The sequence below is a fragment of the Clytia hemisphaerica genome, unplaced genomic scaffold (assembly GCF_902728285.1).
Source record: "Clytia hemisphaerica strain Z4C2 unplaced genomic scaffold, Clytia hemisphaerica genome assembly, whole genome shotgun sequence".
NCBI lineage: Eukaryota > Metazoa > Cnidaria > Hydrozoa > Leptothecata > Clytiidae > Clytia > Clytia hemisphaerica.
Genome location: NW_027103510.1, coordinates 400942 through 423535, shown reverse-complemented (window position 1 = coordinate 423535; position 22594 = coordinate 400942). Strand labels below are relative to the sequence as shown.

At 34.3% G+C, this 22594-nt stretch overlaps 1 protein-coding gene across 1 annotated transcript; it reads left to right on the top strand.

Annotated features, from left to right (window-relative positions):
* The first annotated feature begins 6498 nt into the window (after positions 1–6498).
* On the top strand, positions 6499–21811 carry LOC136799030 (nicastrin-like). Its single transcript, XM_067055708.1, has 19 exons — positions 6499–6582; positions 6799–6897; positions 7367–7490; positions 7661–7743; positions 8296–8334; positions 8790–8848; positions 9231–9311; positions 9645–9786; positions 10179–10279; positions 10896–11012; positions 11357–11410; positions 12387–12476; positions 12939–13088; positions 17852–18021; positions 18497–18698; positions 19374–19592; positions 20468–20625; positions 21178–21232; positions 21605–21811. The coding sequence occupies exons 1-19, from the start codon at positions 6537–6539 to the stop codon at positions 21719–21721; spliced, it is 2106 nt and encodes a 701-aa protein (XP_066911809.1). The 5' UTR covers positions 6499–6536; the 3' UTR covers positions 21722–21811.
* Positions 21812–22594: the final 783 nt, after the last annotated feature.

Sequence of the window (22594 nt, the reverse complement as noted above, 5' to 3'; positions counted from 1 at the left end):
TACAGACCCACCAGCTAATTCAAAGATCAAAGTAAAAATTTGATCAAAAACAGGTGTTCCTGGAGTCCGATTGGCTTGAAATCTTGCACACATGCTTGGATTCATGAAACTAGTCAAAATCTGAAATTTCAAAATTTTCAGAATATCTGGCGGTATTTTACAGACCGGTCTGTAAATTACACTATCTGGTCAAAAAAAGGTGATTCCATGGTCTGATTTACCTGAAATTTTGCACACAAGCTGGAATTCATGAAACTAGTCAAAATTTGAAATTAAAAAATTTTTGGAATATCTGGCGGTATTTTACAGACCGGTCTGTAAATTACACTATCTGGTCAAAAAAAGGTGATTCCATGGTCTGATTTACCTGAAATTTTGCACACAAGCTGGAATTCGTGAAACTAGTCAAAATTTGAAATTAAAAATTTTTTGGAATATCTGGCGATATTTAACAGACCGGTCTGTAAATTACACATTTTGATAAAAAAAAGGGATCCCGTGGTTTGATTTACCTGAAATTTTGCACACAAGCTGGGATTCATGAAAATAGTCTAAAAAGTTTACAAAATTGTCTGAATATCTGGCAGTATTTTACAGACCGGTCTTTCTACACAATTTGTTAATCTAGCGTGTACCTAAATGCGCAAATTTTGCACACAAGCCACAATTCATTTAAGTCAAAATTGAAAACCTGAAAACAATCCCACCCTCTGAAACTTGATGAGATTTTATGAGATTTCCAAAACTATGCCATTACATTAGTTAACAACAAGTTTTTCCCACTTTCTTGAAAAAAAAACTGGCAACTCCTGATACAAAATCTCTACAGGTTGATTAAGTTCGGAGAAGTTTTACTTCTTTGAAATGAAAGTTTTCAATTTCCTATGAAAATTTGAGGGCTTTCCTATTTTGGTAGAAGAAACTTTTGTCTTGGGAGGACACAAAAGTGTCAAGGCAGTAGCAAGAGATTGGGAATTTAGAGCAGATTTATCCAAAAAATAAATAAGCTGAGACATATCATTTTATGTTACTTTGTTGGAGCTAACATCCCAAAAATCAGTAATTCTTTTTGCATAAAAAATTTCTGAAAGCTGAGATTCAGTTGTTTGTTTATATTTTCTGCCATTTTGAGAAAAAGACCAATCAAAAGGCAGTTCGAACGTCAAATGACGTCACATACAAATCAAAAAATTTGAAAAAAGTTAATGAGAAAATTTGTCTTACCATACCATAGAAAACTGACTGAGCAGAACAAGTTTTGGAAAAACAAATTATATGGCTGAATAGCAGAAGCATTCAGCTTTGATTTGATACCACGCACTAGTAAAAATGTTGTGAAATTCCTACCAACAATTTCAAACCAAAACTTATTTTTCAATTTCTTGGCTCTTGGAGATCTTTCTTTTTTTCACGCGTAGATTCAAAACAAACTTGAATCACGAGGGAAGGCGATAGTGAAAAAATTATACGGCTAACGATTTTCGCTCAATACACCGTTTATGAGTCTCGCTATCTTCACGGTACTCCATTGCAGAGGCCGGTAAAAATGGTAGGTAAAAATGCGCACTTTAGTACTGTGAAAGGTTAGAGGAATGTAAACATTGTGAATTTTTTTCTCTCCTTTAAAGAGAATGATTTAGATATTTGAACATGATATCAATGATAATTTTATAAGTCTCCTGAAAATTTCACAAAAATTCATCAAGAGGAAAAGAAGTTATGATTAAAAGGAGTTCTTTACCTACCGTTTTTCTGCTATGTTTCCTTATGAGAACCAGATGTTTACCTACCGTTTTTTTACGGAGGAGAGTGAATTTTCCGTGGTCGCTAAAATCAAAACAATGAAAATTGGATTGACGCGTGCGCAGTCGACACTCCTAAACGGTGTATTGTTATAACCTTTTGAAAAAGGCCTATGTTTTGAAACGTCAGTGCCGGATTCCGTGTCCGTCACAAATGGTTGGTGGGTTGCAATTATCGGACGATTGTGACTCAAGGAAGCGATGAAAACAGTTGGTTTTTTTTTTAGAAGACAGATTAAGAAATTCTCTATACTTAAAAAAAAAAGGTTTCTGAATATCTTTTTTCAAAGGTGAGATATTTATCTCCAAACTTCTTTTTTACGAAAATCGGGAATTGTTACCGCTCCGCGCGCGACCTTTCGGCCTCCCTAAGTTTATCCATGATTTCCCGATTTTTTAACCCGATTTCATAATTCGGACCTTTGTGGAAGCAGACCATGCTCGCGAAGCATCACTTTCTAAAAAACAAGATGTTGCATGATGATTATGGGGCTCACAATGCAGGTACCTACAATGAACAAAGATGGTATGTATGTACAAAAAAATATTTTCAACCAACCGACCGACCCACTTTATAAAGTTGAAATGACGGGAACCAAACAATTTTTAAAGATCCACCCAAGTTTTTTTTATAATATAACACCAGACAATCTCAATCGAACAGAATCGACGATCGAACCAGTTCTCAACGCAATCGAATCTCAATCGAACGTCAAAATTCTGGGTAACATTCGATTGGTTCGATTGTTGTTCGACTGGTTCGATTGTCGTTGTTTATTGTCGTTGTTGTCGGAAAACGTTGCCCGGTTCGGAAGCGTATTGTTATGTTGATCGGACCATACTGCTTTCTAACCATCAAAACAAAGATGGCGGCAAAAAATTGACAATCAACTCCAGACGATTTCAATCAAACGCAATCGAACGCCATCAAGCATCAATCGAACGCAATCGAATATCAATCGAATCTGAAAATTGCGGTAATATTCGATTGAGATTCGATTGCGTTCGACAATTGAATTTCAATCGGTCGATTGCGTTCGATTTGGTTCGACTGGTTCGATCGTCGATTCTGTTCGATTGAGATAGTCTGGATATAAGGAACAATGCACTTGAAAAAGTGTGAACAAGTGTGATCGAAGTGCGCGCAAGTGCAAAGTGGAGATAATGATATTAAACATAATTATGCATGATTTCACTTATGATTAGGAGATATACATTTTATCACCGGCAAATTTTGTAAATCAGGTTTGTTTTGATTTATTTTTCTATTTTAATGACCTGCCACCGTGAGATTAGGTAACTTGCATCAGTGCACAGTCGAGGCTAACATGCATAGCCCTCAAATGAAAGACCTGGCTGGTCATTAAAATACAACTACGCAGCTCCGCTCGCAGCTCTACTCTACCATTTTTGTTTTGATTTAACTTTGTATAGGTCGATTTTTAACTTTTTCGGGCACTTTCAGAACGTAAATTTTTTATTCAATTGAGCATAACTTCTAATCTAATGAACCGAATTTAATAAATGACCCATCAAAATTTAAGTTTATTATTCTTCTTTCAAATGAAATAGGAATGGTTCTTTAAAAGTTTTTAGATTTTGAGAAAATCAGTCTCAATGAGAGAAACTTTTTTGTGGCGCACCCAGTATATGTGGCGTTTTTTTGCAAACTTCAAAAAACTGATTTTTGTCTCGCAAAACTTTGGCTTAAGTGCTTACAAAGTCCAAATATGTGTTTCCCGTAATTTTTGTATGACATTTAGAATAGCTTTCCTCTATCAAGAGGTGATTTCACATGGGATTCTCATTATTTCATTAATCCTGAGTTATCTTAGAACACCAGATAGATAAAAATATTATTGTGTATACTTACCATCAACTGCTCTAACTTGGGACGATTGGTCGAAACATGGGATTGTTGATATTCTGGCCTGTATTTTCACTTACTGTTAAATCTCTTTGACAACAAAGTTGTTTCGATAACTCCACCAAGTTTATCAATCATACTTTCTGTCAAAATATTTCACGATAATTTTCACTAATAGCGCGCCCTTTTTAATTTTTTGTTTTCATTCAAAATGACCGGAGGTCGATTGGAGGATTGAAGAATTAGAAACCCATGCCTCCTAACCGCCTATTGCCCAATGGGATTAACAAATAACGAGTGTGTAACTTGCCTGCCAGCTGATAAAGAGGCTAGACTAGACTCACCTCTTTTCTCTTTCCTATTCCAACAATACAATGCCTACATAGTTGACACATAATACACATTGACAGAAGTATTCCCATGCAATGTTTATATCGAAATCTGCAATAAAAACAAAAGTGGTCTCTTCTCAGTAGCTTCAGTAAGTCGCTCCATCAGAAAGTTTTTTTTAAATTTCAACTAATGAGATTGCTGCGTATGATGAAGTTTAGCAACTGACCATATTTCTTGGGACTAATGGCTTTTCGGTGCCGTGGATTGTTTCAATTGTTGATTCTAAGGGATCAGTTTTTTCTTATCTTTAGTTCTCCAACAAAAGCAGGAATTTTATGCGAGTGTTAGATTTTCAAAGGCTCCTTTCTTGTTTGATGAATGCAATTAACCTTATTTGATTGGATACCTCTTTTTTTTTAAATTGCATAGCAATTTTTTTGATTGGGCAAAATAAAACCATTAATATCACGATGATTGGATAACAAAATATTTGGTGTTTCTCGAGTGCTTGCAAATCTACAAAATGAAACAATTAAAATATTTTCCAGGGGTTAAATTTTTGGTTTTTCTTTATTTCATTAATTTATATACCATAGGTATAAAAAATCATAACAACACTCATTAAAAAATGACGTTCGTGTCTTTTCTCACTTTTTTTAGCCTAGACGATGTAGCAAACGTAGTAAATATAAGCACACTGTGCTTTTAATTGGCTGAAAACTTTTTTTGCGTCGGAAAAACTTTTTCAAACTTTCAGCAATGATTGACCAAACTGTTACAATGAAAATTTATCTTCTTATCTTCTTAATCTTCAAAGAAGCACTCAAAGTTAACTGAATTTAAGCACATTAGATATTCTTATAATTATTGATATTCACTAAAACACCGTTCGTTGTGCGCTGCGGTGGAGTTTATGACGTAACTCGCGGGGTAACTAACTCGCCTTTTGTTGGAAGATCATATTTGGGCGTTACCACCCTCGAAGCTAGCGGGCGCCCTTGTATTTCCGCAACTCTTTCCACCATTTTAGATGGCCATAACAATAGATCCAAAAGGGCGTCATAATCTTGGAAGATAATTTGTTTTGGTCTCCAGCTTTGGGAAGTAGCAATGTTTTTGGTTGTTTTTGATGGAAAATAGTAAGAAACTTAAGTTTACAAGTGGCATTTAGTTTTTGCTGGCTTATACAATGGCAGGATCCTGGATGGTTTCCCTAACTGATAGGAAAGCTCACGAAACTCTCTAACTGAATTTTGAATTTATCAAATCCCCAAGATTAGGGAACAATAATTTTTGGCTACTTACGGCTGTTCTCTTTGATCTTTTATTAGTTTCTTTTGTTGATCCCTTGTGTCCTTGGTAACCTGGGGAGTCATATTTTGAAATTGAAACACATAATTTGTGCAAAACTGGATGACTAGGCCATTCCAGCAACCCCCTCCGCAGAACGCCCACAAACTTCCTTAGGGGTGAGCAAATTTGTCAATAATTTTCTCAAGTGTAGGCAGACCCATATAGCCATTCAAAAAGTACGTTCGTCGCCGAGGGGGGGGGGGAGGGGGTCATCAAAAAAGCAAACGAAAAAAAACGGGGGGAGGGGGGTCAAGTCGATCTGTGTACGTTCGCTTTTGCAGGGGGGGTGCTTGTCACAAGCGTGACTTTTAACTTATTCTATGAAAAATCTTTTTCTATCTATCTCCTAATTACATTTTTTCTTTGAATCGATAACCAAAGATAATTGTTAATCCCCTAAACAATTGTGTATGTGATAATTGTTTAGCAATTATTAGATAATTAGAGAGCAAAAACTTAAGGAGCAATAAGATTAAAGAATAACGCTAAAATCATATTCTTTGAACTTGCCTTGTCTAAATTCTCCAATTATCTTCAAATAATCGGAGGGGGGATATAATTTTGAGATAAAAACGAACGTACAAAGGGGGGGGGGGTACTTCAAAACGAACGCTGACGAACAAGGGGGGAGGGGGGTCTGAAAATAGAGAAATTTGGACGAACGTACTTTTTGAATGGCCCCTAATGCTGCAGATCATCTGCGGTTATTACTCATATCATTATCCCTTTATTTTCATTTCTGGAATATTTGCAGAAAAATAGAAGTGTTATACATTTTTAGGTGCTATACATCTTTAGGTGCTGGATCCAAATATAATTAATTTGCACAACATTTTATGTTGCAATTGTTTATGTTCCCCTTTTACAGGTTATTTATTTATCGTTAGCTGAAATCCTATGATATAATGAAGACTTCCCTGATTGGCAAACTAAAAACTTAAAACTCATCTCCGGGATCTATGAGAATTGTTTTATTTGTTCAATTGTTCTTGATAAGAGGAGAAATCTAGGGAGGAGAGTGTCCCCCTTTGCTACCTTCTGATAGAAAGCCATCGAAAGAGGAGGCTTTGGTTTGTCTCTGGCTGTCCTGGCAGACTTACTTATATATCTCCTTTTCAATTAACTCTATTTTCATTTTTAGCAAAAAAACACTGATAATTGATATCATATTAAAGAAAAAGATGTCACTTCATTTGGTCAGTTTTATCTTGGCAATCCTTTCAGCAAGTAAGCAAATTTCAAAATATTTTTCAACAGTGCATTTTCTTTAACTTTACTGTTTGGTCCTCTCTATAGTACCCTCTTCACAATTTCTTTCCAAAGTACTAGAAATGGTGATGCAACATGTTTTTCCATGGTGCCTTTCTTGAGTTTTAAGATACAATTTTAAATCAAAAATGTTTTTTCTCTTCTCAAAAATCTTGTGATTGACATGTTTTATAGGCAAAGCAGGACAGATAGAAAACAAAATCTATGACAACTTGAAATATTTCCAACAGTGTATTTTGTTGACAAACGCAACACATCAAGTTGGATGTACATGTATGTAATTTCTTTTATTTACTTCATTCTGCGGATATTTTTGGTACTGGGTTAGTGAATATTCCATGGCCTTGCCTCGTATTCCATGGTGATCATATACCTTGAGACATCAAATGATTTTTTTATGAATAGAAAGTAGTAGTAATAAAAATGCGCTGGGTAATAATTTCAAAATTAGACGAGTGATGTTCGTGGTACGTAATTCATGAAAAGGTCTATAGAGAGAAACGAAATTTTTCACAGATAGCTTAGTCTAGATATACTTTTAGATAGCCTTGATTTTCATAGAGTATATAAGGATCTCAGCCAACTCTGCTGTGGAACAATTGAATAAAGCATGGGAGGATTGGAGAATAGTGACATCTGTTTTAGAAGACCTCGAGACTCCCCGGTCATCGCTTCTTCAAAGCAGCACTGAGTTTAGATGTATAACTTTTTGTTGATATTCTAATTAATTTCATAATCATAGCTGATATGAATGGGAATCGTGGAACGTTACATTTCATTGATTCAGATGAAGATTTGCAATGGCTTATCAAGAAAGGCAGTCACACACCCTACATCCCTCTTTTAAATGCTTCCATGTTCACTAGGTAAGTAAATTTTCCTCGATAGGTGAAGTAGGCCACAGCTATACAGCTATACAAACTCAAAAACAATACCTTCTATGCCTAAATTTTAGTTTTTCAATTTAATTCATGAAAAACGTTTTCAATATACCCTTCTGCTCTACATTTTTTTTTTTGTTTTCTTTTTGTTTCAGGCCTGTCATGGATAAACTCATGGAGTCAAAGAAGATCAGTGGGGTTTTAATGATTCACGAACCTAAAACTCAAAACCCAACAGGTATATTTCAATAATTGAATTGTACTGACATTTTTCTTATGAGCTAATCCAGAAAAAATTTGTATCCCCTTATATTTTTTTTGGGAAAAGCAACCCCCTGGAATTATTTTTCCATTTTTCAGGACCCCATCACATTTTTCCTTTCTCATTTTTTGGACCAACCTGGATTTTCAGCCTCGTCTTACTGACACCTCTAAATTATCTACCTCATTTCTCTGACCACCCTGTTTTTGTACTTAAAAAACCAAAACCATATAGATATTTTATTTTCCAGACGTAACACCTCCTTTAAAAACATAAGGGATACAGACCATTTCTGGAATAGACCATTTTCTAAAGTCTTTCCGTAAACCATATTGATTGTAACTTCAAATGTTAGTAGATTTCACAGTAAGAAAAAACTGCCATGTACAAACCACTTTTAAGGGAACTATCTAATTACCTTCATATAAAAAGTTAAAAAGAGTGCACATTGTAATATGCAATCTTTGAGAGTTATCAGGGGCTGGCAACATTGATTACTACAAAGTCTTTATACATCCATCTTTTCAGAGTTTTCTCCTGAGGACACTTGCCCATTGGATAATTTTGGTAAGTGAACAATCTTTTAGAATTGGTGTGGTATTGTTTCAAAAGTACTTCGATGCGATGTATCAATAACATTTGATATTAGTTTTAAAATCAACCATATGACAAAAACAACCCTGTTGCATCAGATGCTTTAATTTTTGGACCTACCATGGAGGTCCCTTAATAACTGATGTTCGTTTGTTCGTCTGTTATCAGCTTTTCTCAAGATTGGCTCATTAGTTATTTTTTGATATTTTGCACAGTGATGCAAAATGGTGATTCCCAAAAAGTGACAGAGCCTGATTTTCGAAAAAAAGAATTTGGGGCAAATTTGGGCCAAAAAGTGCCTAAAAACGTTTTTTTTGGACTTTGTGTTAAATTGCTGCATTAGTTTTTTCTGATTTTTTGCATAAAGATATGATCTTTTACTGTTGAATGGAACTAAAAAGCTTTCGATGCTAATCTTCCACTCTCAGGTATTTACAGTGGACATAAAGAATATGGAGATTGTCAAAAAGTCAAATGGAATCCAGTTGTAAGAATTGAAATACATACGTTTTTAGAGACTTTTGAAATTGATTCCTCAATATGAATAAGTAGGCCATTTTATATCCTTGTGGTTATCTAATCCAAGGTGAAATGTTTTTAGCGATCCTTGAGATATTTATAATGAAAGACCTCTATACCTTCAAGTTGATAACTTTTTTCGTTAATTGAAAATCTAGAATTTATGTATTCATAAGCGAGATTTTGAGATTGGGCTTGTTTTTCACTTCATTTCTTTCATTTTCCTAGAGATTTTCCTTTCATTTTTACGAGATAAAGGTCTTGTATTTTCTTTCTCTACTGTAGTATCTTATTAATATTCTCACTTATGAATTTTATCTAAATTGAGCAATTATTTGGATTATTTTTAGGGAAATGGAATGTCATTTGTGTATTACGGTATCCCAATATTTTCACTCACTAGCAGACACGAAATCGATGCACTTATTAAGGTAATTCATATGAGTGAAGATAGTGAGTCTATCACCATTTTTCCCTAACACCCTGCCTGGAAGTGCTTGGGATTCGAACACAGCCCATTGCAGTGCAAGTCTGTGATTGAAACCTTCACACTACCAATCAAAGTATCGATTGACGTCAAATGAGCTTGGAAAAGCTCAAATTGCAGATGTAGAACGATAAGCTTGGTATACATTGTAATTTATATTCACTAGACCAAAGGTTATATCAAATCTATCACCAATGGGAAAGAAGAATATTTTTGGTAAAGGCATCGTTTATTGAAATTAATTGAAATTAATTTGTATTTTTCCTCCTTTGTACAGTGCTTCAGAAAACACAATGACCCAAAATCGAACAAAACAATTGATTATCCGTTGTGTGCGGTTGAGATGAAGGATTTCATGTTTGCTGCAAAAGACACACCAACTTGTATGAGAAAAACTGAAGCTCCTAATCTCATCGGAAGTAAGAATAATTTTGGAAAAAAATACCAATGAAATGTCCATTAGTATATTTTACGTCAAGTACCTAAAAATAAAACCAGTCTTAGTACGGTATTTAAGAAAGGCCCAATACATTTTGTTGTTTTGATAAGCATAAAGCTTATAAAGCATGCCCAGACTCAAATCTTGAAAAAAAAAAGCATTGGCTAAGCATATGATGAGCCTCAGTTATCGAAATCTCAAAAATTAAATTTAAACTGCAATTTCAAAATTTACCATCTTTAGTATATTTAAGTTATTACATAATCATGTAAGGCTGAACGCATAGTAAATTTCGAATTCCGACCCTTTCCTGCTACCCTTTCTCAGCTACACAAAACTTAAGACTACTTCATTATTATATGTTCTATTCAGGTACATATTGCGACCCGCTTGAGGATAAGAATGTATATGGCTTCTTGGAACCTCTTTCTCCTGAAGTCGATGATGGTGAAGTCATAATGGCTACCACTAAAGTAATTAATCTCTTAAGATATGAGAAATCTGACTTTTTTGACATTATTGTTTAAAACAGTTTAGCTGTCTTGAACACCAGTAATGTAGGAGCCTTCTCAGGTAATGAAAGGAATACCGTAAATCCTCGAATAAGCGCCCCCCTTTTAGTTAAAATAATATTATAAGCGCCCCGCTCGAATGAGAGTCCCCCTTTGAATAAGCGCTCCCTCCAGGGAGGGGCGCTTATTCGAATATTGTTATTGATTGAATAAGATATTGAGTAGATACTTGTGTCTTAAAAAGAAAGAAAGCGATTAAGAATAAAATGATAGAAATTGTCAATTGGATTTTTCCAATTTTTCTTTTATTCATCCTTTTTGAAAAATCAACCCTTTGAAACAGTTAAGTTTAAGTAGATTCTGAATTTGTTGATATAAAATTTTCTGAAATAAAAAAAGAAGCGCCCCGCTCGAATAAACGCCCCCCCTTATAGCCTGAAAAATTAAATAAGCGCCCGGGCGCTTATTCGAGGATTTACGGTAAGTAATGTTTATTTTTCGTCACTCTCCAGTAACCAATATATTTCTCTTTACAATCATAAAATATTTATTACTGTATTACCTTTTTTCTACTAAGATGGACAGCACAGCATTTTTTCATGACATTGCACTGGGTGCTGATAACGGGGTCACTGGCATTGTCACCCTCCTTGGTGCTGCTTTTGCTCTAGGCAACTACAAAAGAGAGCTTAGTGTAAGTTTTGAATTGTTTTTTACATATGATTTATTTGAATTAATTAAAGATGAGCTTTTTTCGAAAAAAGAGAGGTCAGTTAAAGTTTTTGATCCATTTATTTTTAATCATTGTCATAGGTTTTGTCGATTCTATAACTATTTGAAATAGTGAAAGTTTAACTCCTAGAACAACATTTTAGCTAACCATCAATGCATAAAAGAACTATCCATCGAAAATTGAAATGTGGGACAAAACTAGATAGTTGTTATTCAAGTTTCAATGGTCCAATGATTAAAAGGAAATTGGTATAAGAAAGTTTCGTGGTGTGATTCAAAAATAATTTCTATTTTTTTTGTTTTTAGGAGAAGAGCATGGCTGAAAAATTGCGTCCTGTTTTATTTTCATTCTTCAATGGGGTTAGTTTCATTATTACCTTAAGTCGGTTTATTTTCGGAAACAGATATTTTGGCGAGGCAATTTTTTTTCAAAACTAATTAATATTCACAAAATTTATTTTTGCGAGGAAAAAAAATGAAAATTTTCGTTAGGATAAAATTTCGCGAATTCAAAGATAAAAACGAATTCGTTTTTGCTTGAAATTGCTGAGAAACGATGTTGTTGGTTAATAGTTTTTGATAACTCCTAAACAAAAATAGTATAGTACAAATTCTTACTTATACTTAGCCTTAAATTTTTCAGCATTTCTAAAAGTTAAACAAACATGTTAAAATCAATCCTAAAAATCTCTAAAAATCACTGTCCAATTGATTGATAGAGAATAAATTTTTGAATGTTGAAAGTTTGATATAAAAAAAATAAATATTCTGATTCATATCACGTGATAACATCCTTCAGTATTGAGTTTAGCAGAGTCCAGTTTTCTCAGGTGTGCCTTATTTTTAGAATCTACTTCATTAGTAGTTATTTCGTTAACTTGCCAATAATTTTGTCACTTTTTACCAACAAATACTTTTTTCCAGAGTAGCTATGGCTTCTTATTGGCTGAAAAACACCCAAAAAACCGATAAATTATTATTGCATTTCCTTAATTTGTGTTGCAATCCTTTGTCGTAAGTAGCATATTAACCCAGAATTCAGTGTTAAATTATTCCATTGTACACGAAAAAACGAGATTTGGTCATTTGGTCAAAAATATTCATCAGCAAAAATTAATTATCAGCCAAAAGTATTCGACGGCACAAATTCCGTCTGCAAAAAAGAACTTCCTACAATAAGTCTACATGGAACCACCTGAATCTTTTTCGAGGAAAGACGAAGGAGTAAACTCTCTGCATCGTATGAGATTACTTACATTTGCAACAACTGTGAGAGAATCTACTAACACAAAGATTCTGTTAAATTACTCGTATTTTCTTTCTTTCTTTTCTTTAGGAAGCTTTTGATTACATTGGATCATCAAAGATGGTATTTGATATGCAGCGAAATAGCTTCCCATACAAAACTGACTACAAAGACCCTATTGTAAGTTTCAAAAGATTCACAGATTGAAAGTTGGTAAAATTTTGAGAACTTTGTGAATTTTTTTACAATCAAAGCCTAAAATATGTATCATTATTCTCTACTTTAAGTATTGAAAAGAAATACAACGTCTCTTAATCTTTATGTATCATTATTCTCTATGATTTTTTGAAAGGTTTTCTTTTTACATAAGTCTTCCTGTTTCATATCAGACACATATTTCATATCAGAACAGTGTCTCCCAATTGTTATATTGTGCAGATATAAACAAAAAATGCTTTTCTTCTCCTCTTTCTGGCAATTTTGCTCCACATTCGTGTCAATTCAATGTGAAAAAACTGCTAAAATTATTTCTATTTATAAACAAAACCTTTAGCTGGAGTAAAGGGTATTACAGTGGAAACACTTTGTTACATGTATGGTAAATCATATTTGACCAATAACTCCTTCTTTTTATCTCAATAGCTGAATATCACGAATGATGATGCTTACATCAGCAAATTCAATTTATCAAAAGTCGGTTACTTTTTGGAGGTCGGTCAAGTTGGACAAGGAAATGATATTTTCCTACACACTGATCCGATCTCGCAACAAATTCCCGACATCAAGTCAAAGGTATGCCTTTCTAGATAACCTTACCGTATTACAGCATTAGTATGAGACAGAACGTGTTTTTTATCAATCGTCTTTTTTATATTGTGCAGTGGAGTTTCAACAATTCGAATGTCGCCTTAATTTAAACAAATCTTTGTGGTTCCATTCAGTTAAAAATGCCTTGTAAAGTTCATTGCACTTATGTTTGTTTTGCTTGCCATTTTCCAACAAATGCCTTAATTATAACAAATTATTACCGTTGAAATGATAATTCAGAGCACTACAATTGTCGAGAAAAAATTATCCTAACAACTTTAAAAAATGAAGATGAAAAATGAAGAAGTGAATGAATTTTTGGACCTACCCCCTATAAATTAACCGATGTCCGTTCGTTCGTCCGTTCGTTCGTCCGTCTGTTACCAGCTTTTCTCAGGATTGGCTCATTAGTTTTTTCTGATTTTGCACAATGATGCAAAATGGCAATGCCCAAAATGTGACCGAGTCCGATTTTGGAGAAAAAAAAATTTTCCGGCCGAAAATGCCGGAAATATGCCGGAAAAGCCGGTTTTTTGGCATTTTCTCGAGATTTTATCATTAGTTTTTTCTGATTTTTTGCTCAAAGATCAGCAAAGATGCGTATTAACAATGCCCAAAACATGGCTCAGTCCGATTTTTGAGAACATTTTTTTTCCGGCCGAAAATGCCGGAAATCGCCGTTTTTGCAGATTTTCATCGGACTTTTTCCTTATATTTCGTAGTTTTTTCACACAAAAACAATATTAATGGCAATGCCCACCACGAAGCATGGTTCAATTGTTAATAAAACAGATTTTTGAAGCCGGAACTTACTAAAAATCGCCGGAACAGCCGATTTTCGCCGGAAAAACGGTATTACTTGAATTTCTCGAGCTGTACTTTATATTTTTTTATGAAATTTTGCACAATGATGCAAAATGTCAATACTTAAAATGTGATGGAGCCTGATTTTCGAAAAAACATATTTTTGCGGCCGAAAATGCCGGATATATGCCGGAAAAAACCGGTTTTTAGGCATTTTCTTGAGATTTCGTCATTAGTTTTTTCTGATTTTTTGCACAAAGATGCGTATTAACAATGCCCAAAACATGGTCGAGTCCGATTTTTGAGAAACAATTTTTTCCGGCTTAAAATGCCGGAAATCGCCGTTTTTGCAGATTTTTATTAGACTTTTTCCTTATAATTGGTTGTTTTTTCATTCAAAAACATTATTAATAGCAATGCCCACCATCAAACATGTTTCAATTTTCAATAACATTGAACTATATAAAAATCGCCGGAATAACCTATTTTCGCCGGAAAAACGATTTTTCTTGAATTTCTCAAGCTGCACTTTATATTTTTCATGAAATTTTGCAGACTGATGCAAATTGGCAATACCTAAAATGTGACTGAGCCTGATTTTTGAAGAAAAAAAATTTCGGCCAAAAATGCCGATAATATGCCGTCAAAACCAGTTTGTTGCCATTTTCTCCAGATTTCATTAATCGTTTTTCCAGATTTTTGCTTAAAAATGTGCATCAGCAATGCCCTAAGTGTGGCCGATTTGGATTTTTGAGAATCATGTTTTTCCGGCTGAAAATGCCGGAAGTATGCCGGAAATCGCGGTTTTTGCAGATTTTAATTGGGCTTTTTCCATATTATTTCTTTGTTTTTTTCACTTAAAAAAATTATTGATAACAATGCCACCATCAAGCATGATTCAATTGTCAATAAAACTTTTGCAATTTTGCAACCGGAACTTTCTATTTCTTTTTTCCCTAAACCCTTCCCCCCTACCGTGAAAAGCACAGCTCAAAATCATATATTTACGCTGTGCCGACGAATCGAGATTCTATTCAGCGCGCAATCAACGAAGACAAAAGTAACCATGACGACCATCCAAGATCCATTTTTATTCCCGTCGTTGAAAACGCAACAAAAAAATATTATCAATGCTTTTTAAAAAGAGTCAGTGATAGAGAATCATAACATAAAGTATGTCTATTATTTCGATTCAATTGAAAGTGACATTTCCATAATTAATAGTTTAGTAATTACTGTTATACATTCGGGGATCGTGTAAAAGATTTCTTTTGAAAGAAACTCACTTCGATTACAGTTGGAGGTTTCTGGGGAATTCGTAAATAGTAAACTGCATACTGATACAGTTTGCTAGACATTAATAAGTTATTATTTGCTCTTCATCTCTGATTCTTTCTACAATGATTAGATTGACACATGCGCGATAAAATTTATATTATCGGTCTTCAGAGGTTAATATATTCTTCGAAAACTTAACCTCTGATACTCAGGGTACTTCCCCCCATCAAAAATTAATGATGAAATTTAATGCATTTTCGCTAACCGCTATATTTTCTTAATGATTGTTTTTCTCCTTATTACTATCTTAGTTTCATCATCAGGTAGGTCCATTCAGCATATTGCTTGTTTTCTTTAGTGTTAGACACTACATTTTTGGTACAGAGGTACTTTGAATCCTCCTGATTTCAGCTTTATATTTATTTTTCTCTTAAAGTTCTTGCATTGAAGCTTACAGCCTCTGAATGTAGTTGAAAAAAACCGTTTTTTGTCTTTCACTCTAACAGGCAACCTTCTAAGCCGTATAATTTTCTGTGTTTATATTTTCTATGTGAAAAATAATTGTATATCTGAAATTAGGAAGCTTCAAAGTACCTGTGTACTAAAAATGGAGTTTATATCACTAAAAGCACATGGCAAACGAAACCAACTTTAGTCTCCATAACTCGAAATTTCCATAATTTCAGCAAATCGCTACCTTAATTCAAAAGGGGCCTAAGTCCATTTTCGAAATTCGCTTTCCTCGTTCGTGTTCTAGTTATGGATACTTTTGGTTAGTGTCAACGTCGGACGGGCCATACCCTTAGTGTCTCTAATAAATTGATTTTGAAGAATGAGCTTGAGGAATAAGAAGCTAAAACTAAACTATAGTTCAGCATTCAAAAAGTAGTGGTAATAGAGAAAGGCTTTGCTCAAATAAAACACTTCATTGGTTTACTTGATTATGATACACTACGAAGAAATCGTTTAGTTTCTTACCTATTGACACGTTTCGCCCATGTTTTATCCTCTGTAACACTCTGGTTTAATTTCTTTTCCACTTTTGGACCTACCCCGCTGGGGTGGAGGTCCTATAAATTCACCTCTGTCCGTCCGTCCGTTCGTTACCAGCTTTTCTCGAGATTGAATCATAGGAATCATCTGATTTTTGGTACAAAGGTGCAAAATGGTGGTGGCCAAAATGTGACGGAGCCTGATTTTCGAAAAAAAAATTTTTTGGGCCAATTTGGGCCAAAAAACGGCTAAAAAACGGGTTTTTTGGACTTTGTGAAAAATTGGATCATTAATTTTTTCTGATTTTTTACATGAAAGTAGGGTACCATCATAGGTAAAAGATGCCTCAAGCAGATTTTTGCAAAAAAAATTATTTGCCTTAAAAAACGTATGTTTATCTATAAGAATCCCTATTAATAAGCATACATCAATGTTCTTAGTCAAATTACTAAATTTATTTTATGAGATATATGTTTCTTTTGCTCATGAGGGCTTACTTTTAAAGAATATGTGTGTTAGCCATGAAATTTTGGTTGCTTTGCGTGTTTTTATAGAAAAACTGGCCAAATTCGATATTTTTTTATAAGCACATTATCAATTACTTAGGTACGTTAGCTTTTCTCGAGATTGGCTCTTTCATTCTTTATGATTTTTTGCACAAAGATGCATAACTATAAACCCTCGAATGTGACGGAGCCCAATTTTTGAAAAATAAATGTTTTAGGGCAAATTTGGGCCAAAAACGGCTAAATAACGGGTTTTTTGGACTTTGTCAAAAATTGGATCATTGATTTTTTCTGATTTTTTGCATGAAAGTAGGGTACCATCATAGGTAAAAGATGGCTCAGGGGGATTTTTGCAAAAAAGATTTGTTGGCTCAAAAAACGCATGTTTATCTATAAGAATCACTATTAATAAGCATACATTAATGTTCTTAGTCAAATTACTCAATTTTTTTATGAGATAGATGTTTTTTTTTCTCATGAGGGCTTACTTTTGAAGCAACTGTGTGTTTAGACATAAAATTTTGGTTGCTTTGCGTGTTTTTATAGAAAAACTGGCCAAATTCGATATTTTTTATAAGCACATTATCAATTACTTAGGTATTAGCTTTTCTCGAGATTGGCTCTTTCATTCTTTATGATTTTTTGCCCAAAGATGCATAACTATAAACCCTCGAATGTGACGGAGCCCGATTTTCGAAAAAAAATGTTTTTAGGCAAATATGGGCCAAAAAACGGCTAAAAAAAGGTTTTTTTGGACTTTGTGAAATATTGGATCGTTGTTTTTTTCTGATTTTTTGCATGAAAGTAGGTAAAAGATGTGTCAAGCAGATTTTTGTAAAAAAAGAACTTTTCAGCTCAAAAAACGCATCTTTATCTACAAGAATCACCATTAATAAGCATACATCAATGTTCTTAGCCAAATTACTCAATTTTTCGATGAGATAGATGTTTTTTGCTAACGAAGTCTTGAATATGAAAGAATATTTCAAGAGCATGAAATTTTGGTTTCTAAACGTTTTTTTTATAAGAAACAAATGACTAATTTTAATAAATCGTCACTATTTGTGTTCTGAATGATTGTTTAATGTTCATATGCTCACGTATGTGTTAAATGCATAACCAGGTAGGTCCATAAAAGTATCACTTGTTAATTTTTTTTTTCTACAGACACAAGATCTATTGAAATTGATCAAAACCCAAAGTCAAAATGTATCTCTTAACATGGAGACGGTGGAGAATGGGCAACCATTGCCTCCTGCATCTTTCCAACGCTTTTTGCGTGCTCAAAACATCAGTGGTGTTGTGTTCACCGATCACAAAAATAAATTCACCAACAAGTAAGAATCTTTTGATATCTACAACAGTCTGTTTCTGAATTTGACTTTTTATCTATTTTGAACTTTGTCTGATAAGGGTAAAACTCAAAAGTGGGTTTTTAAGTATATAACATACGTATAAGCAACATTGGTTGAAATTGAGTCATTACTAAGTAATTTTGCTCTAAACACTCTATTTTGTGGGATTTTCCTTTTATACTGTGTATGTCGAATGGAAATGGTTATTTAGGTGTGTAGCGTTTGCTTACTACCTACCACACCTGCTCTCAGTCTTAGGTTCCAGTTACTCAACGCTTATATCAGATCATCCAAGCTAAGCTATTCATTCGTTGGGAATCAACTAACTGAGCTATTCCGTACACAAGAGTTTAAAAAAAGATTATCATTTCGTTTTGCAGCTTTTTCTTAAATGGCGATAGCTTTAAAGGCACTCTGTACAAAATTAACTTCACCATATTTTACTTCCTCTTCTCAGCTATTATAACAGTCGTTTTGACAACACCAGGAATCTTGACATCTACCTCAACACGAACACAGAAACCAACGAAACAGTCAAACTACATGGCCCTCTGATCGATAGGCTCAACAAATTGAGTATCGCTTTGGCCAACACTTTATACCGGTTAGCATCGGATGGACGAGAACCGAGTCAAAACATAACCTTAGATAAATCAAGGGTAAAGCATGAATCTATATTCACTCCTATACTTCTTTTAATTCTTACTGTTCTAGTCCCGGATGGCTAAGTCAGCAAGAAATCAAAACTTCCAGAAGTGTCTTCTAATCTAGTCTAATCTAGCTGGCAGATAACGTTGTATTAAAGTTTATCTAACTTTCTCAACATCCACATAACTTTAGTTAGACGTTGAAACAACGCTGTGTGCCAGCTGGCCGGGATTGATTCAGATTTTATGACCTCTGAAAATTATGTACTCTCGGGTACCTCGGGTACCGTCCTCCCGCCAATTAATTTTTCGGGAAAATGTTTTTGGAAGTTCCCTCTTTTGTCTTAATTCTGCAGTATTAGCCTCTTTTTAAAAGTTTTCCATCCAGGACATTTTTATTCCACCCCCCTGCTTATTCCACCCCTGCTTATTCCAACCCCTTGGCTATTAGGCACCCAAGAGTAAGTTCGGTTCCGATCCTATAATTACTGGAATCAATGTAAAACTTCAATACAGCCAGAGTTACGGCCTACAAATTTGGTCCCGGAAACTTTTAGATAGGGGGGAAAGGAATTCGATAAGGAACTTTGAGCCTGAAAGGTTCCTTATAAAAAACGTGTAATGAAGCATTTCAATACGAAATCTCTAGATTAGTTGCTTATATACTTTTCAACTCTTTCACCTTAGACTGGGAACCTATTGTATTGCTTTTTATACTCGGCAAATTGTCCTGCATTCAAAGAAATCTTGAACGATAAAGAAACAAAGCCTTTTAGTAATACACCCATATCGAGGTACATCAGTGTGGGTCAAATCAAGAACACAATAACAACAGTATTGACAAGATTGATATCTTACTATACTGGTGATTGGAAGAAAGGGAAATGTCAAAGCAAAAGAAGTGAGGTATGAATGATTTTTATACTCTTACGAAAGACAGTTTAACCTTTCCAAGTCGCTAACTTTTTTGAAAAAGGCCAAAAAGTTCATCATTTTTTTCTGGAAATTTATTCTTTCACAGGCCATTTCTTGACCAGGACAAATGATTCAGGTATCAACTTTGGTATCATTGGAAAGGTCTTTCTCTCATTTTTTTCTCCGAATCTCAAGTGGTCAGGAGTTATAACCAAAAGACTGTGTATCGGTAAAATGATCTTTTCAAGACGTATATATATACGCCTTTCGCCTTCTAAGGGTTAAATCATGATATGCACCATTGCAATGTCTTCCACCTAACAGCTGATTTGTTGAAAGTGACTTATTGACAGATTTTACGTCACTTACAACCAATCAACTATTCATGATATACACCACTGGAGAGTCTTCTGAGAATTTTTGAAACTTTTCATCCAATACGTCACTTTTTCTATTGTTTAAGTGACGTAATGGGTGGAAAATTTCAAAAATTCTCGGAAGACTCTCCGGTGGTGCATATCATGAATAGATAACTGTTGGATTCTCTTCATTTCAACTATTGGAATCTTCTATAAATTCTCAGTAGCCACCAAGATGATATCCTCATGTTGAATATCTCTCTATATTTCGGATAGGTTTTCTGTCTCTGTAGTGATTCTATCAAAGCAGATTCCCCTTTCGACATTCAACGTATCTCCTACCATTTGTTGCTTACACAGCATTTTTAAATAAAAACAGAAACAAGTTTCTCACCCTCACGCGTTTCGTGAGCACCAAATTTGAGAAATTCTATAAAGGCGCGCCTCCTCTTTATATCATAATGTAAAATATTTTTTTAAGACTCATCTCATTTCGTTTCATTTCAGCTCCCTTACATGTATTCATATTCAACGGTGAAAGGTGAATTCGTTGATGACACGTACACGTGCGTCAAATCAGTCTCCTTCACCACGCCTGCTGTATCGCCTTCCTTTGAACTGAAAGATTACGCTTCCACCGAATACTCCACGTGGACTGAAAGCATGTAAGTCGTTGTCATCTGATATTCTGTTGGAGGAATGGCGGAATAGCGTCTGCCCACGCAGGCCAATATTTTATTGGAGCGAATTGTAGTCTAGATCATTCGATTTGTAGTCACCCCCTTCAAACGCTCCCAGAAATAAGTCATTACTTATTAAGTAGACTATGTTATAGTCTAAGACAAATCACTAACTAAAAAATAAGCCCAAAGCCGAAGAAAATTCGCAACGCGGCTTTTTGCTGAAAAGGGTTTACCGCCGGTAGAGTTTGCCAGTCTTCCAAACTCTCCCGCCGACTTTTTTTCCGCATACCACCATAACATCATACCGCCATATTTTCCCGCCCTTTACTATCACAGTAACGGACGATAAAATCGTCTACATATTAAGGTGAAAAGGCTTGGACTCTTACATCAACAATTATTACGTAAAACTTGAAGTTTTTACGGAGATCAATTTCCCTAAAAAAGAAACGATTGCTAAAGAAATTGGGAACTGAAATTTTGAAGATTGAGATGTACGTTATCTGTTTATAAATGACTTGTTTCGCACCATAGGTGGTCCGGCGATGTTGGTGTCCGCTTATACATGGTTGCTAACCCTACAAATGAAGTATGTTATTGTTATATGTTTTACATTTCTAGAAATTTCCATTTTGACAAAAATCTGTTCAGATTTTCTAAAAAGAGGATTTTTCCTCTCCTCTGATATCCATTTAGACTGATTGTCAAAGTGACGATATGAAAATGTTTGCCAGTCGGCAGTTGACAAACGCATCTTCTTTCCCTATTTTCTTTAGTTTTTCAAGTTTGAATGATTATTATGAGGAAATGTTGTAATAGTTGTAATTTCTACAGACACGCTCATGTTTTTGCCAGTATTGGCAAATTTTTAACAGCTTTTTTAGTATTTAAATTTTGCCACTACTTGCAAAAAAACTGAGTGTTTTGCATTAAAGTTCACATTTATAATTCATTTTTACAGATTATAGTGCTGGTTGTTGGTATCGTCATGCTTCTATCATCCATCGCCTTTGTTTATTTCATCAAGAAAAACGCACACATATTGTTCACGCCTAGCATTGTTGTCATTAACCAATAGTATCACTATTAAATTATTTTGTAGTTTTGATATATATTTAAAATTTAAGCAGTTTTTTCATTGATTTTTGTAGATTTAGGCTTTTCTTTAAGTTTTACTTGGACATTCGAGTTATTTTCAATACCCTGCGTGTCATCTTTCTCTCATTTTGCAAATTCCAAATTAGTATCGTGTGTTGAAATGTTAGGGTGTTGAATCGTAAAGGGCCCCGTAGGGCTAGATGTCGTACTTTGAGCCATCGCAGACAAAAAAAATTGAATATCGGAAAAAAAATTGTTGCTATTGTTTTTTTTGAAAACCCGCGAAGCCTTTGATTGGTCAAGCGCTGAAATTCTATTGTAATGTCACGTGACCTAACCTTCCTAACCATGGCACACTTTTCAGCCGAAGCACTAGTCCTTTGGGCTTTATAAATCTTATGTTGAATACGTAATTTGGCATAATCATGTTTTCAGTCGTGTTTTAAAGTGAAGCGTATCAGCGTATCATTAAAACGTGCATTGGCCTTTTAGGTTTAAAATATGTCGTTGTTTTTTGTGAATTAACTTTCTAAGATGCTATATGTAAACACTGTTTTTATTTTGATTAATTGTTAGTATTATGGAAGTTATACTCAATTTTGATATTTTATGATGCTTGTAAATAATACATAGTAAAAATAAAGAGGAGTAGAGATTTAGCAATCATACAAAAACGTATTTCACCATTTCTTTATTTCAGTGTTTCAGGGAATGAGTTTTCCTTCAACAATAAAAGTCATAATATTTGAGAAGAAAGGGACATTTCTACGAAATCTTATAACCACAAACGATTTGCAAACGCTCTAAATTAGGTCGGAAGGGTCGTTGAGTTTTAACTTGAGTTTTAACGCTA

What these genes read in the sequence shown, in the direction of transcription:
- LOC136799030 (XM_067055708.1), top strand. Translation starts at nt 6,537, where the DNA reads ATGTCACTTCATTTGGTCAGTTTTATCTTGGCAATCCTTTCAGCAA. An exon ending in GTCAAAGCAAAAGAAGTGAG is followed by an intron (nt 19,593 to 20,467) that starts GTATGAATGATT and finishes GTTTCATTTCAG; the next exon opens with CTCCCTTACATGTATTCATA. An exon ending in TTGCTAACCCTACAAATGAA is followed by an intron (nt 21,233 to 21,604) that starts GTATGTTATTGT and finishes TCATTTTTACAG; the next exon opens with ATTATAGTGCTGGTTGTTGG.